This window comes from Mixophyes fleayi, chromosome 1 (genome assembly GCF_038048845.1).
Source record: "Mixophyes fleayi isolate aMixFle1 chromosome 1, aMixFle1.hap1, whole genome shotgun sequence".
In the NCBI taxonomy this organism is placed as follows: Eukaryota; Metazoa; Chordata; class Amphibia; order Anura; family Limnodynastidae; genus Mixophyes; species Mixophyes fleayi.
The window spans coordinates 282,453,432-282,477,514 of record NC_134402.1 but is presented as its reverse complement, the minus strand read 5'-3'; the positions used below and the strand labels follow the sequence as shown (position 1 = coordinate 282,477,514).

At 39.5% G+C, this 24,083-nt stretch overlaps 1 protein-coding gene across 2 annotated transcripts in view; it reads left to right on the top strand.

The window, feature by feature from the left end:
* APBA1 (amyloid beta precursor protein binding family A member 1) overlaps positions 1 to 17,958 on the top strand; it is a 108,974-nt gene extending 91,016 nt beyond the window's left edge. For both annotated transcript variants that reach the window (XM_075210976.1, XM_075210974.1), the window contains 5 exons: positions 4,161 to 4,340; positions 5,359 to 5,571; positions 6,627 to 6,746; positions 10,187 to 10,327; positions 13,494 to 17,958. In XM_075210976.1, coding sequence (XP_075067077.1) covers positions 4,161 to 4,340; positions 5,359 to 5,571; positions 6,627 to 6,746; positions 10,187 to 10,327; positions 13,494 to 13,565 — 726 coding nt within the window. In that variant the 3' untranslated portion in view covers positions 13,566 to 17,958. The remainder of the gene's footprint in view (positions 1 to 4,160; positions 4,341 to 5,358; positions 5,572 to 6,626; positions 6,747 to 10,186; positions 10,328 to 13,493) is intronic.
* The last annotated feature ends 6,125 nt before the right edge of the window (positions 17,959 to 24,083 follow it).

Here is a 24,083-nt window from a genome sequence, read left to right as displayed (position 1 = left end):
TCACTCTGGAATGTCCTTAACATAATTACGTTTGAATTTGCTGGCTGGTGTTTTTTCTGTGATTTATATGTTGTTGTTTTTTTTCTTTTTTCTTTTTTTTTTTTGCATGTGCTTCTGCTGAGGCTTTTTCACCTTACCTAGTCTGTGCTCATCCAACGTGACACACAAACAAGCACAGCTGTAATTAGGCCAGGGTACGAATTGCCTAAATAGATAGATGTTGACTGACCTTGCCAGCAGGTCATGCTTAGTCACTGACTGTGTCCTTGCCAACAGTCTGTTTGCAGGCAGTTCATGAAGATAGATGAGAGATGCTAATCAGGCTCAAATATCAGGGGAACTGTGCCCAGACTGTACACTTACAAGAATGTTTAATGACATACAATATCTTATATTATGTATGCCCCATTTTCTCCCTTAAATAATTTTGAAATTTATAAATAAAATTTACAAGATACTAAACTATTTTTAGAGGGGATCCATAATGCAGATATAAAGGAAAACAAAGGATCAAGGCTCTATTTCAGTTGTTTTTTGTTACCCTTCGTTATGATTACTCGCATGCTGCGAGTCCTCAAGCCCAGGAAAGGCTATATAATTTTTACCTGTTGCCATGCTGTGTGTTAGGGTCACAATGGTAAAACGGTAACCTTTTCTGTGGGCTCAAGCGTTACACACACACAACCAGGGTAATGCAATATACTACTCAACTACTGCTGGACCACACTACATTGACTATGACTCTGCATCCAAGCCACCTTTATGCCTTTCTACTTAATCCATCCTCCCAGTCTGTTTAATACCATTATACAAGATGGACAAATTAACATCCAATAACTATAACATACTATACACACTTCAGCCTACACAGACAGATACAGCAATCATGACTGATTTTGCCAAATGTATGGTGCTGCTGTGAGCTTCTGAGCACATGACTCAAGTTTTATGAGCATCCAGAGAATTACAGAGTGTTGTGGTCTATCATTAATGAACTTAATACATAACCTGTACACCACCACAAGTGAGGACTCAACCTCTTCACAGAATGGTTAAGAAGCTAGTCAGGATTTCTGAAAATATTAAGGTCAATATGTGTGAATAATCCTTGCACTAGGACTTATATCGTTTGTGAAAGACTGTAAGATTGTTACAGTAGTCCAGAGGAAATTGGAGACACTCTTGAGGAAAATGTAAGCCATTCCCTGGTTCTCCAACAAAGATAATCAAAGGATACAGTACTTTATAGATTAGCTACTAGAATTGAAGTCAGCCAAAACGAGCCCACATTTACCAGGGCTTAGTTATCTAGATATCACTGTAGGGGGTAAATGTATCAACCAGCGGATTCTGCAAGTCACCGATATTCTGACAGTTTTGCCTTGAAAGCCATTGCCGATTTAAATTTGCCCTGCAAAGTCGCAGAATATCAGCCACTTGCAGAATCCGCTGGTTGATACGTTTACCCCTGTGAATCCCAATGAAGAAAATCTTCTGAATGACCTACTAGAGAAATGGATATTCCAAGTCTCAAGGTACAAGAATAAAATCAAAGTCTCAATCCCTACTTTATCATTCTTTTCTAAATTAATTTGTGAAATAACTAAAACAATGAATGACCCAAGCTTCAAGAACTCTACTATGGCTGATCCAAATCTTTCAAAGGGGCAGATTCAATTCAGAAAATATCCACCCGAGGCGCCTCTTTAACGGCCATGAGACACCTGGCACGGATATTTTCTGTCAGAATTAACGCTGATTTTTGCTCGCGCCCCATGGAGGTGCGAGCAAAGATCTGCATTACTTTTTACCATAGTAACGGTAATAAAGAGCAGCCGCAATGTTCTGAGGAACATTGCGGCCAATTGAATCTGCCCCAAAGAGTGGAAAAGCAGCTACAAGTTATGGTAACCCTAAAATACCTTTCTCTGGAAATAAGACAAAGTGTGATCTATCACGACTTTCAGCTCCTTACACCACCATGAGTAAAAAGATAGAGGACTCGTATAAACAATGTCCTCTGCACAGAAGATCTCATTCCCTCAAGAAGTGTTGTAGCTTCAGAGAAACGCATCTAAAAGAGCGGAGATCTATGCTCATAGTCTATGTTTCTGGTGTTACATAGTAACATAGTTGATGAGGTTGAAAAAAGACACCAGTCCATCAAGTTCAACCTATTTTGGATCTCCTGCGATCCCTCTCTTATATTAGAAATTGATCCAGATAAAGCAACCACCAAATTGTTTCAATCTGGAAAATCCCTCCTAACCCAATAATATAGGTCCTATTTCTCGCTGGATCCACTACTATCCATTATTTTAACTAATGGTTGCAACCCTGTTTATCTAAAATTTGTAACATTAGCATTGTCGGCTCTGTGACGATGAGAATCATGACTGCTTCACTATACAAAGGAACTTGGGAATCTGCAGATTCTCAGGAGAGATACACCAGTACCCTTAGAAAGACAATAAGAACAAGAGCTGGGGGGAGGAATCATTACAAGAATCTAAAGAACATCTTCAAGATCTATACTGTTATGTTCCTATCTCTCTCAATGTAACGAAACAGAGAGTTAATATAAAATTCTTCTAATAACATACAAGGCCATCAACAAAATTGCACCAACATACATTTCCTCACTTGTCTCGAAATATCTCCCTACTCGACACCTCCGTTCTGCACAAGATCTACGTCTCTCCTCCACTCTCATCACATCCTCCCATTCTCAGTTACAGGATTTTTTCCGGGCTGCACCCACTTTGTGGAATTCCCTCCCACGCACAGTAAGACTTTCCTCTAGTCTTCAAACCTTCAAGCGTTCACTGAAAACTCACCTCTTCAGACAAGGTTATGATATTCCTCAACCACCATCTTAATTTCTTTAGATTATCCTATTACCATCCTCTACACTGCTAACGCAAGACAACAACCTTCTGACCAACATTGCAACACACATAGCCCACTCAGTACTTTTACCTTTGCAGTCTGGCTGGTCCATTGTGCAATATGATGTAGCTCATGCCCTTGTGTTTCAAACTCCCATTGTCCTATAGATTGTAAGCTTGCGAGCAGGGTTCTCTTACCTCTCTGTCTGTATGTATTACCCAGTATTGTCTTATCAATGTTTGTTCCCAATTGTAAAGCGCTACGGAATTTGCTGGCGATATATAAATAAATGTTGATGATGATGATGAAACAGAGTTTTTTTCAGATGATTTAACAACGGCCATATGAACTGCAGAATACAACTGTGAATTGTAATTGTTATTTCATACCAATATTTATTTAGCAGTGAAAGTAGTTGCAGCATCTACTAGAGATTATGTCTAAATCCTTGAACTGGTACAGTTATGTGTAGTAGTAGTAGTAGTATAATTTTGGAAGGTTGTCAGACTCTTACTGGCTGCTTTTTTTTTTTTTTTTTAATTACCTATGGATGTAAATCTCACCATGTTTTCAATAATGACCCGGAAGCGCTTTACAATCATATGACCAGGATTTAAGTGAGAAACATCAATGTTGAAATTCGTTTTCTTATTTCTGTTTTTGTAAAAGATGTAATCAGAAGGAAGAACTTCAACCAAAACTTAAACTTTAGTATTTAGTGGAGTTCTTTGACTTATTCATTTGGCACACACAATTTGCTGGATCTTACAGGGTTCCCAAATCCTTCAATGGACCCAAACCTCTATATCCCTACTACTCAACTATTTAAAACAGACATATGATTAGAACGCATAACAGCTTGGGACCATTGAAGGCATAAATTCCTAGTTTAACTTGGTGAGCTCCACTAAATGTTAAGATTTGGGTGGCGTTATCCTTTAAGTAAACTTAACTTGCATGTATAAGGTTATGCTCATACCTTAATGGTTTGCCTTCACATACTGTTATGCATTCACTACTGAAAACCTTCACAATGAGTCAAGTGAGATAGGTGAGCAGAGGTGTTTCCTTAGTAAAAATGGACAAAATAGAAGTGCAAAACGTACTTGTTTATTTGCAGAACCCACCTTTATGGGCAGATGTATCCACTGCTCGTTAAAATAATTGTGTTTCTTAGTTTAATTTTTATCTTTAAAAAGTCAATCATTTTCTTAATGTGATTTAATTTCACGATATGTTTTTATTTCTTACATTTTCCTTTGTGAGCACAGGCCCAGCTTATCGCTCAATCTATAGGTCAGGCATTCAGTGTTGCTTACCAGGAATTCCTCAGAGCTAATGGCATTAACCCAGAAGATCTCAGCCAGAAGGAGTACAGTGATTTACTTAACACCCAGGACATGTATAATGATGACCTCATCCACTTCTCCAAGTCTGAGAACTGCAAAGATGTAGGTATTCTGCTTCAGCGTATGATCTCCTTATGAGTTTTATAGTATAGTTTTGTCTTTTTCTTATATCCTGTTATTTCATTAGCAATGTCACTGGACGGAATCTGTAATGAACGTTTCCCTGTCTATAGGCTGGTTTCTTATCTACATGTGGTTAATTTTCAATCAATTTATGAGTGTTGCAGCAAAGATTAGCTGATTATACAAATTAGGCTTGATTAGTATTTTTTTTTCAATTGTTTTGCTTTGTATTACATATTACATATTCTATCTACTTCATATTGTACAGTATCTTCTTAAGCAAAGAATCTATTGCCACAGATGTATTTTTATGTAGGGTCATTACTGATATTGGGAAGTAATTTGATTGCATAATATTTTATTTATCTGGACCTGCTGGTCATGTATGTTTCTTCTTGTGAAGACCATCTTAAAGGTCCTCTTTCATTAATGTGAAATAAGTAAAAGCACTAAATAGTTCATGACTATGAGTGACAATTGGGCAAATAAAAATGATGGCATTAGACAGGGTTAGATATGATTTATTTTCTTGAGCTATGCCTTTCCATGCTTCCCACTGTGCCACACAGATCCATGGCCCCACTCTTCACCACCTCCCATCTGTAGCAAAATAAATATGTGTATTAAAAACGCTCTTAATAATAATAATAATAATAATAATAATAATAATAATAATAATAATTATTTATGTTCTGATAAAAGAATAGACAGCTGCCATCCATGTAAGACTATGCCCTGATCTTGGTTCTATATGCCTGTTGACAAATCAAAACATATTATTTTAAAATAAACTGACAATAACTAAATTTGGAGTTATTTTACATTTGCGATATGAGTAATTTAATTATTTAACGTTTTCTAGCAATCGCCAAAGACATACATGTGTTAAGATGACCAGGAAGAGGGGCCTGTATGGCTTTTACATATATTTCTAAATGGTCATTGAAAGCATTGTTTTTTGGAAATAAGTGGGTAACCATTTCCTTTTGTCTTTCAGGTTTTCATTGAAAAACAGAAGGGAGAAATCCTTGGGGTTGTGATTGTAGAATCCGGCTGGGGCTCCATTCTGCCGACAGTTATTATTGCCAACATGATGCATGGAGGACCTGCTGAGAAGTCAGGGAAACTGAATATCGGCGATCAAATCATGTCCATCAATGGCACCAGTTTAGTTGGGTTACCATTGTCCACCTGTCAGAGCATTATAAAGGTAAACTAATAAAAGAAAATTATTACCTCTTTGACTATAAATCCAATAACTAATTATTTGCTTTATCTCAAGAGGCAGCTCATAAATAACTCAGAAATAGCAGTGCTTTGTCAATCTACATTCTTTCAGATTACACAGTGCTACTTCACAAAGCTGTAATGTTTCTGCACTCCCTGTCACCTCCGCTAAGCCGTGTGTGGAGTAATAGTATTGATCAGCTTGTGTCAACAGAATGCTCTGTATTTCCTGCTGTATGGATATACAGAACCTATTGATAATATGTATGATATGTTAATGAACTCTATGGGGGACATTCAATTAGCAAAGTGTCTCTGGAATGGCCGCAGATACACTTTGCGTGTATTGTGTTTAGTGAAATATCCGCTGATTTTTGCTCACACCCCATACTACATGTGCGAGCAAAAATGAGCATATATTTTTACTGTACTACCGGTAAAAATGCGCAGCCGCCATGTTCTCAGGAACATCGCAGCTAATTGAATCTTTCCATATTTGTCCTGCCAAAGCTGACTGCTTCATCTCTGTGGTGGTAGTTGTAGTCAGCCATTGGACACCAGAGTATTTGGTCACTATCTGGGCTGGGTTAGTGATCAGGCAGTTACCACTGTCTGCAGTGTGAGCAGAGGGAGATGACCAATAGGGCTAATTGGGGTTTGTTACTGGTGCTTCAAGTAGGTTGCATAACCTGCAGGTGTCACTAACTACTTGATCACACCTACCTCGACCAGCAGTGCGGGCTGACTAACTAGATGATGTAATGTATGTTATCACCAAAGGCAGCAAATGGTCAGCAGTGCCTATGGTATGGGTGGGAGGTGATACTGGTGGTAGCAAGGTGTGTGAGGTAGGCAGGTAGCATAGAACTTAAAGATACAGGGCTAGCAGGCAACCTAGGGAGCAGGAAAGAAATGAGGATTAGATCCGTAGTGACATTAGAGTACCAAGGTGCAACTTTTGCACCCGGTGGCTCGATTTGTTCTAAATCGGGATGGTATTCTACAGATTACTTTCATGTTGTGTTTGTTTGTTTTTAGGGCTTAAAGAACCAGTCCAGAGTGAAGCTAAACATTGTGAGATGTCCCCCTGTTACCACTGTCTTAATCAGAAGACCTGACCTAAGATACCAGCTTGGCTTCAGTGTACAGAATGGCATTGTGAGTAATGGACAATTCCATGAATATATTCAAAATATGTCAAATGATTTGCACTTATTCCATCAATTTGTGATGCTCACAGATAGGAATTAAAACCCTGTGTTATTGTTTTAATTGTGTGCCATTAATCATTTTATTAAATTCAATGTATTGCAACAATTTGACAAATTAAACCCCTCTCTGTTTCAATAGAATTAGAGAACTTGTTTTAGTCATAGAGTGGAAACATTTTACAAGAAACCGTAAATGTAATGTATATAACCTTCTGAGCCATAATTGTGGGAGCTTACTGATTTGTTCTGACATGTGTTTGTGAATATCCCTCAATATGTTTCTATTTCCATTTATGGATGAAGTGTTATATAATGGTATAGATAAGTATGATAAAATTTTAACTGCCTTAAAATGACAATTTATACTGTCCTTGGTATAGCAAATGTGTCAGATTAGGAATGTATTGGTAGTATCAGTATAGTTTGAAGGCTTTGAACCATTTTAAAATTGTATATGTAGATAGTGATAGTTGATGCTGCCTCGAAGCGGCAACATGGAAAACCTTTACAAGCATTAGTCAGCCCACTAATCCCCTCCCTCCTCAGACCTCATTCATTCTCCAGGTTGTGTCTTCTTCTGTGTCATTATGAAAGGGCGGGGCTATCTCTGCGCTCGGCCGACCTCTGACCCTTCGTCTTAAAACATACAGATACACGTGCCTTCCCCTTCCTGAGCAGAGCAGCAGGACTGCTAGGACAAAGTCCTGGCCATGTGGGACAATCTAAATTATGTCTGTCCCACCAGAATCGGACTATTGGCAGACTGTGCTTTTCTTTCCTACCTCTTCTTGTAACTTTGACTACCTGGTGCTGTATCTTAAGCGTACGTCCCAACATTTCAGTCCCCGACAGCAGGACAGGGGCGTAGCCAGAGGGCTGCTTAGCACTGTGAAGGACTAAACTGGACATTGGAAATCTCCCTTTTCCTTCCAAACATTGCTAGCTGTGAACAGAAGATACCTCCCAACTGTCCCATCTGTGGGACAAGCATGTCTCTGGACAGGACATCAGGACAGAGCCCTAAAATCGGACTGTTGAGAGGTATGTCTTAATCTCAGTTGCTGCTTGGCCAGATCTTGGAAAAGGGATAGGTACTATTAACATTTTGCAAAGCAGAGCAATGCGTGAACTCTCTAGCCCCCCCTCCTTCCCATCAGCTCCAACATTAAAACGATAGCACCTAAGTTTAATAATTAAGCCTTCTTCCCCTTAACCAGCTCAACATCAAATTAATAGTGTTTACGTTTCATAAATAAGCTTCCTTTCCTTCAATTTAGAATTAAAATATTAGCATTCACATTTAATAAATATGCCTATTGCTAAATAAAAATCCAACATTAAATTAATAGAATGACATTTTAATAAATAGGCCTATTAACAGCAACACTTTCAGCAGCTTTCAAGTTAACAGCATTTACATTTCCTCTAATGAGCTCTGACCATAATTTATTAGCCCCACATTTAATAGGGACTCCACATTGCATTAACCGCACATTATATTAATATGTTTCTATTTCCATTACATTAATACTCCACACACACAAAATTAATGCCCCCTTTAAAAAACATTTGCCTGTTTTCAATTTCTGTTTGTATGATGGAATGATGACTCTATTCAGGGACAAACCCTCCTCCAGTTCTTATTTATGTTTACTGTTTTGTTGTACTCCGGAGCCTGTGCTTCTGTATTGGGAAACATAGCACTGAGATTAAGTATTTTATGTACTGATTGTGTGACCTAGAACCGGATCTGAGGGTTCCCATTGTAACCAGAGACTTTCATATTTACAGATACTGCATGCTCGCCACTTTGCTATGCCATTTTATGTTCTGTCCAGTGAATATGCTGCCTAAAATATATATACAGTGACCTGATGAAAATTGGTTAAATAATGTTTAGTCATATAAAAATAACACTTGTGTAAGAAATGTGTTTTACATTTTTAGATTGTATTAATAATTTTCTTGTTTTTAAAAGTGCACATTTAGCTAGGTATCCACCAGCTATGCTAATCTGGCCTGGCTGTGTTTTTACAGACTGGAAGTAGTGGCATGAAATGAGCATCAAGCTCACAGGGACGCAGAGCCTGGCTGCTTTCCTTTTGAGAGTATTTTTAACTATGACAGCCCATGGAGATATGAATAATTTGCTTGGGTTATAATTAGCTTATATTTACAAGCCTCCAGCGCTGTCTGCTGTGCCATTGGTAAAAAGAAAAATAGTTTAAAGAAACATGGGCACACAGTGTATGGTCTTTTTTTTTTCTACCAAGGACTTGTTTCCTTGGCATGCGTTCTCCTTAAGCACTCTGATTGCCCTTATCTGGAACACTTGACATGTAATCTTAAAGAATACCTAAACCTAAAAAGAAGCAGGGAGATGAAATATATAATTTAATAATTCCCTGTTTTCCACAAACCTGTTTGTGTATAGAGCAGTGCATGTGAATGAATATGCCTTTCCTGAAAAAAAATTAAATATCTAAAATAGCAAAGCATATTATGATGTCTAACCTCGCAGGGATATATTGTACCTGTTTATGCAAATTTATTTTAATTTCCCAGTCTGTAGAGAGAGTTTCTGATCATTCAGTGGTTAATCACTGCATGTTCCATATTTGTTTTAAAAATTTAGTCAACATTCTAACATTCCAAGCCTCTGACTTGGATCAATAAATAAATAGCTGCATTTCAAGTATTATGTACTATGTGACACATTTTTTTACACCCTTTTTCACAGATCACACTTTTAAAAAAAAAATGACAAAATGTTTTATGTCAGTGCAACATTATTATAACTTCCACTTCAAGACCATTTTCTTGACACTTTATTTCTGTACTGTTCAGTTCCGCTCTAATTTCAGCTTTAATTGGGGCGGGGACCGTGGTAAAATATTTCTGCATGTCTAGCAGCTAATATTCTCTCGTCTAACGGTCACCATGTACAGAAAGTCAGCAGGTGCATACCTTTTGTCATAATAGTGAGTAATTAATTAAAAATCCTAGTTTGTGTACTGGTCCCTTGTCTGTGCATCATTGCTAGTTACACATCTATTTCTAGTAACATCTTTTACGCACACATTTACTTTACTGAGGCGAAAGCAGGTGCCTGTACTAGGATACAGTGCCATTCATTGATCCAAGACTGCATTCAGCACACATACATATGGCACACATTGTGATGAACCTGCTTCATTTTGCACCTAAACTGCATTTGCATTGTAGCCAATGGGCCCGATTTAGAGTGCTTTTGTTAGTTTTGTCTTAGTACATATACCCCATATTTTCTCAATTGTTCTTATTGGTTACTGTAATGGTTAGTGATGGTGAGAAAAAAAATAAGTTACCCAGGTATTGCTGATGTATCGCTCTCTCTCTCCTCTGCAGATTTGTAGCCTTATGCGTGGTGGCATAGCAGAACGAGGAGGTGTGCGCGTGGGTCACCGTATCATTGAGATCAATGGACAGAGTGTTGTAGCAACTCCTCATGAGAAGATAGTCCATATTCTCTCCAATGCTGTTGGTGAGGTAAGGATTGCAATGAATACACTGTTTTATTGTCTGCCTATAAAAGCTGGTGTTCAGTCCTAAAAAGCATGCATACAAATCATTATTTCTATTTCCACTTTTTTTATTCAAAAGCAGTAAAGCAGGGTATTAGTATTTGTACTAGACATGGATAGTCATGGAGTTTGTTCATAGACATGGAACAGTAACAGTTTTTGAATGAAGTGGCGGGAATAGAGCGCGAGACGTGTGTGTTCTGCTGCCCCGGCGGAGGTATCAATGTGAAATAGATTCCAGCCAAGGCCTGGTATTGTTGTATAGTAAAAGTGATAGTCTGCCTATGTTCCCTGATTAAACATAATATTGCTGTGAGGTCAGCTCTGCCAGATCCCCGTGTTTGCGTGGGTTTCCTCCGGGTGCTCCGGTTTCCTCCCACACTCCAAAAAAAAAAAAACATACTGGTAGGTTAATTGGCTGCTAACAAATTGACCCTAGTCTGTGTCTGTGTCTGTGTCTGTGTGTGTGTGTGTGTGTTAGGGAATTTAGACTGTAAGCCCCAATGGGGCAGGGACTGATGTGAATGAGTTCTCTGTACAGCGCTGCGGAATTAGTGGCGCTATATAAATAAATGATGATGATGATTTAGTTGGGGGTATGTGAGCATATTTCTAATCACATATAAAACACATATTAAATGAACATTTCAAATGCAAATGTGAACCTAGCCTTAGACAGCCTATCGATCTCCATATGTGGAATTACATGTCCCAACATGCCCTGCCACACTTTGAATGGTTGGGTACACAGAATTGTAGTTCATACAGCACCTGGAGAGCCAAAGGTTACTTATATAATGTTAGTGGTAAAAAAAAAAAAAAACAGGAAAAAAAATGGTTAACTACACAATCACGGCGGCGCATAATTTTCCATGTGTATGGTCGCACAATTGGGGGCGTGGCAATGCGCCGTTAGGGCGTGGCTAGCACAATAAAATCAATGGGTCCGGAATTCCGCGGAGCGTGACATTTGTCCATGCATTCCTGACTTTCAGGACATCTAGCACCCTTGTGTAGTATAGGAAGTGGGCACACAAAGAGTTCAGTCTTGGCCTGCGCCCACTGGACTCCCCAAACATTGACATTGTCCCTACAGGAATCGCAACATTTCACACACTTATGCTGCTCTGTCCTACCTGTTCTTCTCACTTTTACCACATGTGGCTGCAGATTTCTTTAGTTGCGGCTTGTCTGGATCATGGAATGTTGGAGGACCTATTTGGAAAAAAAATGGCTACATTTAGAAAATTACAGCCAGCCACACCGTTAAATCAATAACATCCATTATTAATAATTAGGCCTTCCTCCAACCCCAACATTAAAATAGTATTCCTATTACCCCGCAAACAAAATAGCAGCCATTAATTAGCCACCATCTACCACACACACACTACATTGCCAAAAGCTTCGTGCCATCACACACACATTACTATGCCCCGTTATCATCACCACGCTATGCCCCCTTATGATCACACTGATGATTAACCCCCTGTGTCATGCTGCTTGTCCCTCTTTTTTTAACCCCTCTGTGTCATACTGCTATTGTCCCTGCTTTCTTTAACCCCTTTGTGTCATGCTGCTATTGTCCCTCCTTTCTTTAACCCCTTTGTGTCATGCTGCTATTGTCCCTCTTTTTTTAACCCCTGTGTCATACTGCTATTGTCCCTCCTTTCTTTAACCCCTTTGTGTCATGCTGCTATTGTCCCTCTTTTTTTAACCCCTGTGTCATACTGCTATTGTCCCTCCTTTCTTTAACCCCTTTGTGTCATGCTGCCCCCCCCCCCTGTTTTTTAACCCCCCCGTTTTCCTCCCTTCACTTACCTTTACTTCTCTCTTCCTTCTTGTCTTCTCTGCTGCTCTGTGTTCCATTGCTCCAGACTGACTGAATGCTGGGCGTGACATGATGATGTCACACCCGGCATTCAGTCAGCCTGGAGCAATAGAGCACAGAGCAGCATAGAGGAGGGACGTCGGCGCTGCAATCACATGAGTATGGTTTTGGTTTTTTTACTACCCTGCTCCCCCCACCAACGACTGAGCCCCCCCCCCCCCCTCCATTTGGAAAAAAAATGGCTACGTTTAGAAAATTACAGCCAGCCCCACCGTTAAATCAATAACATCCATTATTAATAATTAGGCCTTCCTCCAGCCCCAACATTAAAATAGTATTCCCATTACCCCGCAAACAAAATAGCAGCCATTAATTAGCCACCATCTACCACACACACACTACATTGCCAAAAGCTTCGTGCCATCACACACACATTACTATGCCCCGTTATCATCACCACGCTATGCCCCCTTATGATCACACTGCGCTCTCCATGCTGCCTTTGCCCCTTTCTTTAACCCCCTGTGCCATGCTGCTTGTCCTTTTCTTTAACCCCCTGTGTCATGCTGCTTGTCCCTCTTTTTTTAACTCCTCTGTGTCATACTGCTATTGTCCCTCCTTTCTTTAACCCCTTTGTGTCATGCTGCTATTGTCCCTCTTTTTTTAACCCCTGTGTCATACTGCTATTGTTCCTCTTTTTTTAACCCCTGTGTCATACTGCTATTGTCCCTCCTTTAACCCCTTTGTGTCATGCTCCCCCCCCCCCGTTTTCCTTCCTTCACTTACCTTTACTTCTGTCTTCCTTCTTGTCTTCTCTGCTGCTCTGTGTTCCATTGCTCCAGACTGACTGAATGCTGGGCGTGACATGATGACGTCACACCCGGCATTCAGTCAGCCTGGAGCAATAGAGCACAGAGCAGCATAGAGGAGGGACGCCGGCGCCGCAATCATGTGAGTATGGTTTTGGTTTTTTTACTACCCTGCTCCCCCCACCAATGACTGAGCCTGTAATTAGTACCCGCTCCCCCCCCTCTCGGCGGCCCTGTACACAACACTAATGTACATATACCCGTGTATACACAACAATAATGTACATACCCGTGTATACACAACATTAATGTACATATACCCGTGTATACACAAGGGTGATTTCTAATAAAGTATAAATGTTTGAACATAGCTTAAAAAAAACACAAATGCAAACTTGTAATAAAGTACTGTTGTTTTTTTTTGTTGTTTTTTTAAACCTTACTTTTTTAAAATTAGTAACAAACAAAAATTGTCTTTTTCATTTCAACAGATACACATGAAGACAATGCCAGCAGCCATGTACCGACTGCTGACTGCACAGGAGCAACCAGTTTACATCTAATATCTTCTCACTTCACAACATGCATGGAGGACAGATCTCCTCACCTGTGGTTGTGTTCATAGTGCTGCATCTGTGTCTGCAGAAACATCTCCAGTTACTTCCTCTTTTGCTGACCACATTTTTTTATGTCCTTCATTTCATTCCTCATAAAAATGTCGTATTTTCCAGAAAGTCACGACTCTCTGAAGGCTTGTGTTCCAGTCATGACTAAATGAGCACAGTTGTGCTAGGAAGACACCTTACAGTCTGTGTGGGCTGTAATATTTCCAGCTCAAGGACTGGTTCATAAGAAGCCAGTTATCTGAAGGCTAATCATTCTACTGCTATTCGGGCTCACTTTGGTTGATATTCTACAGTCGTTTTGTGCACTTAAAGCTCTAACACTTGAGATTGGCCAGTTCTTACTATCACATTTTCTGAAATAGCCCTCATGCATGTGTCACAGTTCTAAAGTAGCAGGATCGAATCTTAGTTACAACTCGGGAGGCTGTGCATGAAGCTCTGGGTCACCTTGAAACTAAAAAAAAAAAATGATACTATGTGTGCTTGTTGTGTTTTACTGTATCAAAGCACTTTTGAATCTTAATTGTATATCTTGCATCGGTTGAGTGATTGAGTAACATGCGGTTTTATACAAGTAGCTCTACTTGAATCCTTCTATATATATACGTCGCCAACCACTATTCTTCAGTATATTAATATCTTAAATTATTTTCCCCACTATATATGTAAATGGTGGAACCTGATTCAACTTTGTCACTGTTTGCTAAGTTGCGCTATAGTGTGTCTATTTAGTGGGGTGAATGACTTATGACCATAATACTTTAAAAATAGAAACATACCAGAAACACCACATATATAGGTAGGTACATAGGTGAGTTTGTGGACTCCATTGAAATATTATGTATGTAGAGCACACTACCAGGCTATAAAGGTGCCATTTTGCTTAAACATTATTTTGTAATAGGTTGTTACTCAAGCGTTAACTCCTCTTTATACAACAAGAGCACAAACTCATGGGCAGCGGTTTACATGTGTCCATGGAATGTTACACTGAGCTGACTTGAGTGGACCAGAACATGGTGAATAGATTACTCTGAGTAAGTACAGTCCTTGATCAATGTACGTTTCCAAATGACTAATGGATAAAAAATAGAGCAAGCTGTGTTCTGGGCCCAGAAAGCATTTGGAAAAACACAGTAATTACTGTAGATGTTGATCACTATTTTGAGATCTGCCTAGATGGTAGACGTAGCTTGAGCAGAAGTTGGGACCATGCACACAAGTACATTGTTCTGTCACTGTCCAGTGATGATTCAGAGCACTACACTGTGTTGTGTATTCGTGCAGTTTTGGTGTGTTTTCTCTCACGCAAAGGATGCGAACCCAGTTTACCTGATGGAAAAAGAGCCAATACTGCTCAGTACTGGAACCATTTACTATGTCATCCAAAGCACAGGATCTTACTCTGCTCACAATGGCGCTTGTGTGATTGAGCCCTAATCCTGCTCGTGATTACTTATCCATAAAATTGTATTCTGTTTCAGGTTTTAGAAAGGTGACAGAAGTCACAAATAAGATTAGTTTGGGCTTAAAAATATTTCAAACATGTTTACCTTTTACTGTGGTTAAGCTATCTGAGAAAGAGATTATGAATACAAACCAAGTTACTGTGGAGTGCATGCAATTTATGGGCTTTGAAATAACAGCTTCCAGCTAACTGTGTTTACATAATTTGATTTCAATTGCCTAAATATTGTGGGTGTGCAATATTCTGTACGTTGAAGTGACACAGCTCTTAGGCAGTAAGGCTGTGACAGGGTAGCTTTGATTTTTGCCACTTTACACGGAAGTTTTCCCAGGTTTTAAAGAACATGTTTACATAGAAGAAAATGGGGTGTAGGATTTCTGTTCCAGACATGTAAACATAGTCGGTTCCTGTTGGTCAATAAATATATCTCTAAAGAGTTCATTTCAATATTATGCCAGATTAAAGTGGATTTATAAAAACATCAAAGATAATAATATAAGAAAATAAAGTTTTAGTTCAAAATCAAGTCAACCAAACTAATATAATGCAATTGATATTTATTTTGTGATGTAGATAATTGTGTTTACTTGTATATTGGGGTTTATTGATAATGTGCAAGGATGTATTCTTAGTTTTTAGAAAGCAGGCACATCCTTGAGAGCTTTAATATGACAAAATTAGGCAATGTATTTATTTATTTATTAGGATATGTATTTGGGACTTTTAGCGATTTCTCTTAATCCGAGTGACATGGAAAGCCACTTCTTGTGGTCACCGGTAATGACAGGGATAGGACCTGCAGTACCGCCAAAGCTCGCTTGCTTGCTGACACTAGTGGAACGAACCCAGATTATTGTAAGATTCCCGTGTAGCGTTACTGTTGTCATCGGTTGAAGCAGACCCAACAAGTTGCCTTCATGTTTACTCAAGGAAAATGCAATTCGGTGCTTGTGACTTGAATAACACAGACATAAGAAAACAAATCCAGTGCTTTGTCTAAGAAGAGAACATTTTGTTTACCGCCCTATGAATAGGTGAGGACTTGATACTGAGGATCTTTACATTGTTACTTATTGCTGCCGGCTGCTCAGAACCACATTCTTTTATTACAGCAAGAAGCATGACGCTAATGGGAAAAGACTTACTAGACTCTTTTATGGCTGGCAGATGACACTGGAATCAACAACAAAATAAATGTGGTTCATTTTTTTTTTTCAATAAGTACACAGAACAAATCTTTGTCATACTGACTATTTATAAATCCACTTTATGATTGGATTCATGCAGGAGGAGGGTATGCTCTGTCTTTATGCTTTTAGCAATATAAAAATAAATACAGATTTATTGCAAATAAAAACCTAGAATAAACAAAAATTTAGCTGTTCTTCAGTGTAATGCGTTGCATTTTGGGCACAAAAACAGGGTCAATATAATAGTGGTGGCAATGTCATATATGACTCTTATGTCTCCGCCGTCTAAGATAATATTCAGTTGCCCAGTCCTTCATTTTCTGTTAGTCCACCAGGATTATGTGGAGCTAGCTGCCTATTTGTAGTTTGTATTTTTTCACACTGTTCATTGTAATGTCAAAAATGACTTTGTGCACTTTGTGCAAGCTCTACTATCAAGCATCATGTTTTCATGTGCTGTTTTACAAACCATTCCATTATCAAGAGATCCAGTATGGGGGGATATGAATTAATGCAAGAAATGCAATGGTGACACACATGACTTTTTTCTTTTTGTGTAAATTTAAGATTTAAATTTAGCAAACTAAAAGAACCAGTGTTTTCTCTTTCAGCAACATTTAACATTGTTAATTTATAGCATGGAAAATGATACTTTTAAACTAGGCTAGAAGCAAAAACTAGAGCCATGTTTGTTGACCTATTGCCATCAATTAGCAAATATATATTTATAATGTATTGGAAAGTGTGTGGCAAGTGTGAAAGTAACACTTAGGGGGCCCTAAGGGCAGTTGGTGCCAGTATCCAGATAGTGACTTTCAGTTTTTTTATATTATGTAATAGCATAAAATAGCACAAGTGTCACTGTCTTAAGATCCCTACAGAGAAGCTCAGTGCTGTTAGATTCACAGCGTGGAACAAAATTTTTTATTTAAGCCCCAAACTGAAATTACAATTGTTACATTACCATTTACTTTTGGCACATTCCAAAATCAGCCCATTTTCAACTACTGCAGTACAAAATAATCAAATAAGCACAGATCTCTTCTTCACACCTAACACACCTTTCTTAATCTGTTTATATTCTTAGGAGGACATTTATACTATTTTTATTACCAATATTCATGCAATTTAACACTTTATTTGACCTCCATTTTGGTTAACTAGGCTTAAAATACATCAATGTCCTGGTAATTAACGTTTTTTAAATTATTATTTTGGTTGTTTTCTTATTTGTACAAAATCACAGCGGCGTCAAAACCAGATGTTTTGTACATACCTAGCAGAGTACTTAGAATATGCAGTTGTATTATTGTTCTGTAAAGAGGGTGGAATAGAAATTATTGTAAATCGCTGGGAAAGTATAGTAATGTATTTGTAACAATATTGTTCTCTGTAAACTGCAAACTTACAAAAAAAATCAATGTGAGCCTGGAATGTTGATACTGCACATCTACTGAATGTAATTCCTCCGACGGCTTTGTCACAGGACAGGCCCTGATCCTTTTTCTCTGTGATGCAGCTGCAATGGTTCCATTGATTTGCAAGCTATTTTGTTGTGGTGTGTGTCTACTCTGCTATGTATCTTTTATTTAACTGAGCGCTTGCTGATGTCTGTAACATTTGCAACAGCAACAATAGTAATAATAAAAAATAACAATGAGTAAAAATGTAAGTGTTCAGAATTTTTGGTATCCTCATGCACTCTGTTTTCTCATATAGCCCTGACAGCATGAACCAGAATTCAGCCAGCAACGGATAACTTCTGAAAACTGGTGCAAAGGAAAAATGTAGTGTTTCCTATAGCAATACCACATTTTGGAAACTAAAAACTTTACTACAAAATCCAACTACTACTGCTTTAGGACCACCCTATTCAATATTTAAACTTCTCAGTTTTTCTCCTTAAATACTGTTTTGTTTAATCGTATTAGTGTTTTAAATTATGGGAGTGAAGGGATATCAGGACTGTCTTTATCATAAGTTACACTTTTGTGTGTTTGAATTTTTTATTACATTGTAATGTAGTAGAGTGCGTCTAGAAATGCACTTCTCATAAGTACAAAATGCATCTCATTTAAAAGTATTTTGTTTTTTGGCATCTTTTACCAACTGTAGAATTAAAGTCCTTTTGCATGGAGGAGAAGGCTCTGTAAACAAGTGAACGTTTCTCTAAATGCGCTTTCGCCAAAGTGAAATCATTTAGCTACTGCAACTAGGTGAAATCATGCTCCGAATATGTAGTCAACGAGGAATGCCCCCAATCTGCCCAACTCGCTTCAGCTACGGTGCAGACTTTTGCTCCTCTGCAGAAGCCACCATCTTGGTTCCCAGAGACGGGTGTATTTGCACCACAGTCTGTTTAATAGGACTTGAAAATATGTGTTAAACTATTTAGAATAATGCCCATTTGTATGATGCCGAAGTGTCATTTATCCTGAGTGATCAGTTTAACAAAAACATAAACCATGCTTTCAGACACTAAGGGGCATATTCAAGTAGCATTCGTGGCTGCACGGGTCCCGGGACCGCAACATTGTGGATAGGGTGCACACAGAAATCCCTGATGTTGCGGTACCGTAATGGCACTTTACACGCGTAGTCTCGACCCAAGAATCCTAATTGAATACCCCCCTAAATTTGTATAACCCCTTTAAAGAATTGGTTTTGTATAAATTAACGATTATAATATGTAATCTGGACACCAAACTTGACAAGCGAAGGAAGCAGCAGTGAGTTCCAATCAAGAAACATAGTGTATAATGCCACGGGTCACAGTGCATCCGGGGTAAGTGAAAAGAGCTAAAAGTAAAAAAAAAAAAAAAAAAAAAAAGTTTTATAATGGAGTTTTTATTTATTTTAAATGGTCTAATTAAAGTAATAGAGACATTGGAAATATAGTTTGAGTTGAAGTTTGCTGTTATTACTGCAAAAAGAAGCATTGACCACCCTTAAAAGTAGGGGAGGAAAAAACAAAATCTAATTGCAAGTGCATTATAGCAACAAAAAAACTAAGCTTTGAGAAATAGACCCCTAAAACTACAGTTATAAAATCTTTTAACTGTCCATAAATCAGAATTCTTTTCTGTCAATGAGCACTACTAGATTCCTATGAATGACCCTGATTTGAATAAAATATTTAATGATTTGCCTCCAAAGTCAGGGGAGCAGCTGGAATTACAGATCCATTTTAATCACAAAAATTATATTTACTTAATTATAATTAGAGTAATATAAGCCAGATATAATTATACATTCTACTCGCTGCAGGCTATGAGCAAACTTGCAGGGTTTTGAGTCTCTCCCTTGTGCTTGGTCTCTGTAATTTTCATACTTGATCATGCTTCTAATTTCGCTATACTATGTTTAAAACATGACACAATTCCTACCTCTAAACTAAAGCACATGCATTGAGTGGCCTGTCACAAATTAATATGATTTGTATAAGACAATTATTTGATTTGGGCAAAAAGAATTGCTCTGTGTTGGCAGAATTTCACTTACCTAGATTAACCATACGGTGTAATCTGGGTCAAGTGGTGCAACCAAGCATGTAGAGTCTAATGGACTTGAGTGGTTTTCAAAAGGGACCCCCAAAAGGAGGTTTGGGCTTCACTACAGGAAGTTTGCAGATCTTGGCCCTTGGAGTAAAAAACTGGTAGCCTAAGGAAGCTGTGCATCAAACGGGCAGCAGGAGAGGAGTCAGGTGAGCAAACAGGAAAGGTCAGTGAGGTATCAAATCAGAAGGTAGGAAAGGAATAAAAAATTCTAGGAAGCTGAAGACCCTGGGAAGCATGAAGGGAGACAATGCTGGAGCTAGGTAGACCTAATACTTCGGCACTGAAAAGGGCCGAGTCCTGTTTAAATTGGCAGTTAAATGGCTGCAGCAAGGAGTATCATGAAGAGCGTGTGGCTACCACTATAAACTTAGACAAGAAGAGAGAGGAACAGGAAGAAATCTTAATTGCATCAACAGATACAGCATAATCTTATATGTGGTACTATGTCCATTTAAAAAGCAGTAATATCCAGGATGGGCCTTTGCATATCTAAACTTCCATTTAATAAAATAAGCAATAACACAAAAAACTGATTTGTAACTGTCCCTCCATTTAATAAACCAAAAAAATTATCAAAAACTTACAATTTTTACTACAAATATTTAGAACACAAACATCTGGGGTGTAAAGGGAGACTTGCTGTAAGATTAAGGCCTATACTGCTGGGCCCCCTCTCTGGTGCTTGCTCATTGTTAGGGGGGAAAGTACTGCTGGCAGCTGTTACTAACATCTAGCAAACAGCTCCCAGCACTCTGATCTGTTAATTATACCAATTTTAGGTACCTATTTGTACAGTGGCCAATGGTAGCTAGTTGGAGGCCACTGTACAATTAGTTTCCTGTTTGACACTTACAAAAGCCAGATTACCAGGAGCTGTCTGCTAATTATTCATAGCTTCTTTTAGCACTTCCCCTTAGCAAGAAGAAGCGACTTACATGGTGGTGAGGGTTATGAAATTTTGTCCAGCAATTACTGGTCTATCAAGTGGAAGCTAAATTGAGATCTTGCTTTGCACCATATTGGAAGTTTACTTTTTATACATTCTATCAGATTGGTGCTTTGCTTTATACACTAGCCATTAGATTGGAGATCTGTTTTATACACTAGTCAGGGATTAAATCACAAGTGGGATTGGAGATTTATAGTAGTGTAGAATTCTTTATTACACTTGAAATCAAACATTGACAATGGTTTGGAGTTCTTTGGCCAGAAAGGTATATCAGGATTGTACATGGGTAGCGCAGAGTCATGAACTCAGGATAGTATACAGCTATCAGAATGCCAGGACCTCAGGCTTGCAACAGGTAGCAGGGGGCCATGAACTCTGGTTGCACTTGGATAGCAGATTGCCAGGTCTTCAGGCATGTACATGGATAGAAGGGTGCCAGGAGCTCAGGATAGCACATGGTAGCAGTGTGTCAGGAACTCAACAAAGCTGATGAATGTCAGTTCTTGTGGGTAAAGGACTGGAAAAAGGGCGGGAATCTGTAGGCCGCAATTTGCAAGGATCTGAGGATCTTGCTGGTCAGGGATGGTAAAATCACTAGCATTCTATGGAGCTGGTGCCATATACAGTGGTGCACGAACACTGTGACAAAAGCGGGTTTATCCTTTATTATTCAGAGGCTGGATCAGGCCCAAAAGATGCAGCGAAGATCGGAGAAAGAATCTCAGTCATCCTTTGGCAGAGGCCAGGGCAGTAGATGTATCTTCAGGATCAGAGGCCGATGCAGCAGAGTGGCCTCAGTCTCAAAGGCTAGGAAACCAGATTTGTCCTCAGGAACAGGCAAACACTGAGAAGGCTAAAATCTGCAATTATTATTACTCCAGGTGCTAGGTTTAAATAAATGTGTCTAGATTGTGTTCCCAGATGTCATTAAGGGTAATACTAATTCCTCTACTTCAAGCAAATGAACATCCAATCAGTGGTCAAAGTGGAAATTTAGAAGTGCAGGTATGGAAATTTTAAATGGAAGACTGAGGAACGTCTAGGTCCTAGGAGCTTTGGGTATTTTGATTTTATGTAAAATTAGTTTTAGATGCATTTTTACTGTATATAGTATAATGTAAAACATTAAAGAATAGAAGGCTATGCACCATGTGTCCCCAACCATTTCTGTGTTTCTTCACCTCTTTGTCTTCCTTTTGACCCTTCAACTTTCCCTTATCTGTCCACTCTGCCCATGTGCCCCTATCATCATCAAAGGTAACTCCTCTCTCTCCCCACCTCCTCTCGTTTGTGCCTCACCCCCTGCTCCTCTCACCCTCATACTCACCCCCTGTCTCTTTCACGATGTCCCTTACCCCCCTGATCCCATCTATATATACCTGTCCCTGCTTCTCTATTTCCCTATCACTTGTAATATATAATGTTTTAGTTTTTCCCATATTTTTTTTCTATAATTAAGTAATCAGTGTGGGGAAGAGAGATATATATGTGTGTGTGGCGTGTTGTTTTCTTGTAAGTCACTACGACATAAGGTTAAATATGGGACATAATACTAATTATAGGGTCCTGATATCAGCTGAGACAAAGTCAGATGTTTGGCCACTTAAAAAGAAAAATAGTTATTTGCTTTTATTAGTATGTATGTCACCATACCTATACTTGCAAGTGTTACACCAAGGCAGAGGACTTGGGAGACTGAGGAAATAGTGGTGTTATTGACAGTGAGGGAGATTTGAGGGCTGTTAGGGCCCGCGACCACCAAGATGAGCTATTAGAACGTATAGAGTTGAGGGTCTTCACCTTTAGCAGCCACCTTTCTTGTAGAGCTTTATGTGCTCACAGGTACTTGGAGCCCCCAGGTCTTAAGCTCAGAGTCATAAAAGCTCATCAATGATGGCCGCAGAACAGATATAACCGGAGGCGCTAGCCCAGACTGGAGCAGGTGGACAGAGTCTGGCTGAGGTCAGGGGTCTGTAGCAGACAGGCAAATCGGTATCCAGAGGTTAGGGTCACAAGCGAAACAGCAGAGTCCAGTATTCAAGCCAAAAGGTCAGGGCAACGGGCAAGGGTCACAACAGGAGATCAGGCAAACGAGTCCAACAGCAGGTCAGCAATAGCACAGGGCTGCAAACGCTATAACCAGCAGGGAAACCCAGTCCTCCCTGCCTTAAATACCCAGAGCAGCTAATAGGAACAGAGCAGCCCAGCCTAACCTAATCAGTCCCAGAAGGCTGATAATAAATTATCATTTAATGTGCACGTGCTCGGTTAATTTCCCCGTTGGGATGCGGTGTTCTGCCCTAGCAACGACCAGGCCGGAAGTGACATCCCAGTCGTCAAGGAGGCGGCTGGGACGCCGGGGGCAGAGGAGAGCGAGCCGCGACGGGTATGGACAGCGCCGCGGCTTGTAACAAGGGCAGGTAATGACTCTGGCGGGAGGGGAGATAATAAGCTCTGTTTTGATCATGTTGAGCTTTAGGTAGCGTTGGGACATCCATGTGGAGATAGCAGAAAGATAATTGGTTACACGAGATAGTACAGAAGGAGAGAGGTCAGGGGAAGAAATATAGATTTGAGTGTCATTAGTGTTGAGTGGGTATTGGAGGCCAAATTAACTAATTAGTGCCCCAAGAGCAAAGGTGTACAATGAAAAAAGTAAAGGGCCAAGAACAGAGCCTTGTGGGACCCCAGCAGATAGTGGGTGTGGAGGGGAGGATGTGCCAGAGGTAGAAACACTAAAGGAACAGTTCGATAGGTAGAAAGTGAACCAGAAAATAACTATGTCACAAAAGCCAATGGAATGAAGAGTTAGTCGGGGAAGAGGGAGATTAACAGTGCCAAAGCAGCAGAGAGGTCCAGGAGAATGAGTCTAGAGAAATTACCCTTTAGATTTTGCAGTAAGTAAACCATTGGTCACTTTTGTGAGAGCAGTTTCAGTGGAATGATGGGGCGGAAGCCTGATTGCCATAAGCCAGAAATGGAATGAGAAAAGAGATAGTGAAACAGGTGTTTGTACATTAATCGCTCAAGTAGTCTGGAGGCAAATGGGGAGGAGAGAAAAAGGGCGGTAGTTGGAGAGAGAGGCTGGATCGAGAGATGGTTTATTTAGAATAGGTGAGATGAGCGCAAGTTAAAGGAGACTGGAAATGTGCCAGTGGAGAGAGAGAGGTTGAAGAGGTGAGTTAGAGCTGTGCTTGCAGGAGAGGGAGCAGAGAAGTTGGGAGGGAATAGGGTCGAGTGGACAGGATGTAGGATGAGCTGATAAAATGAGTGCAGAGACTTCGTCTTCAG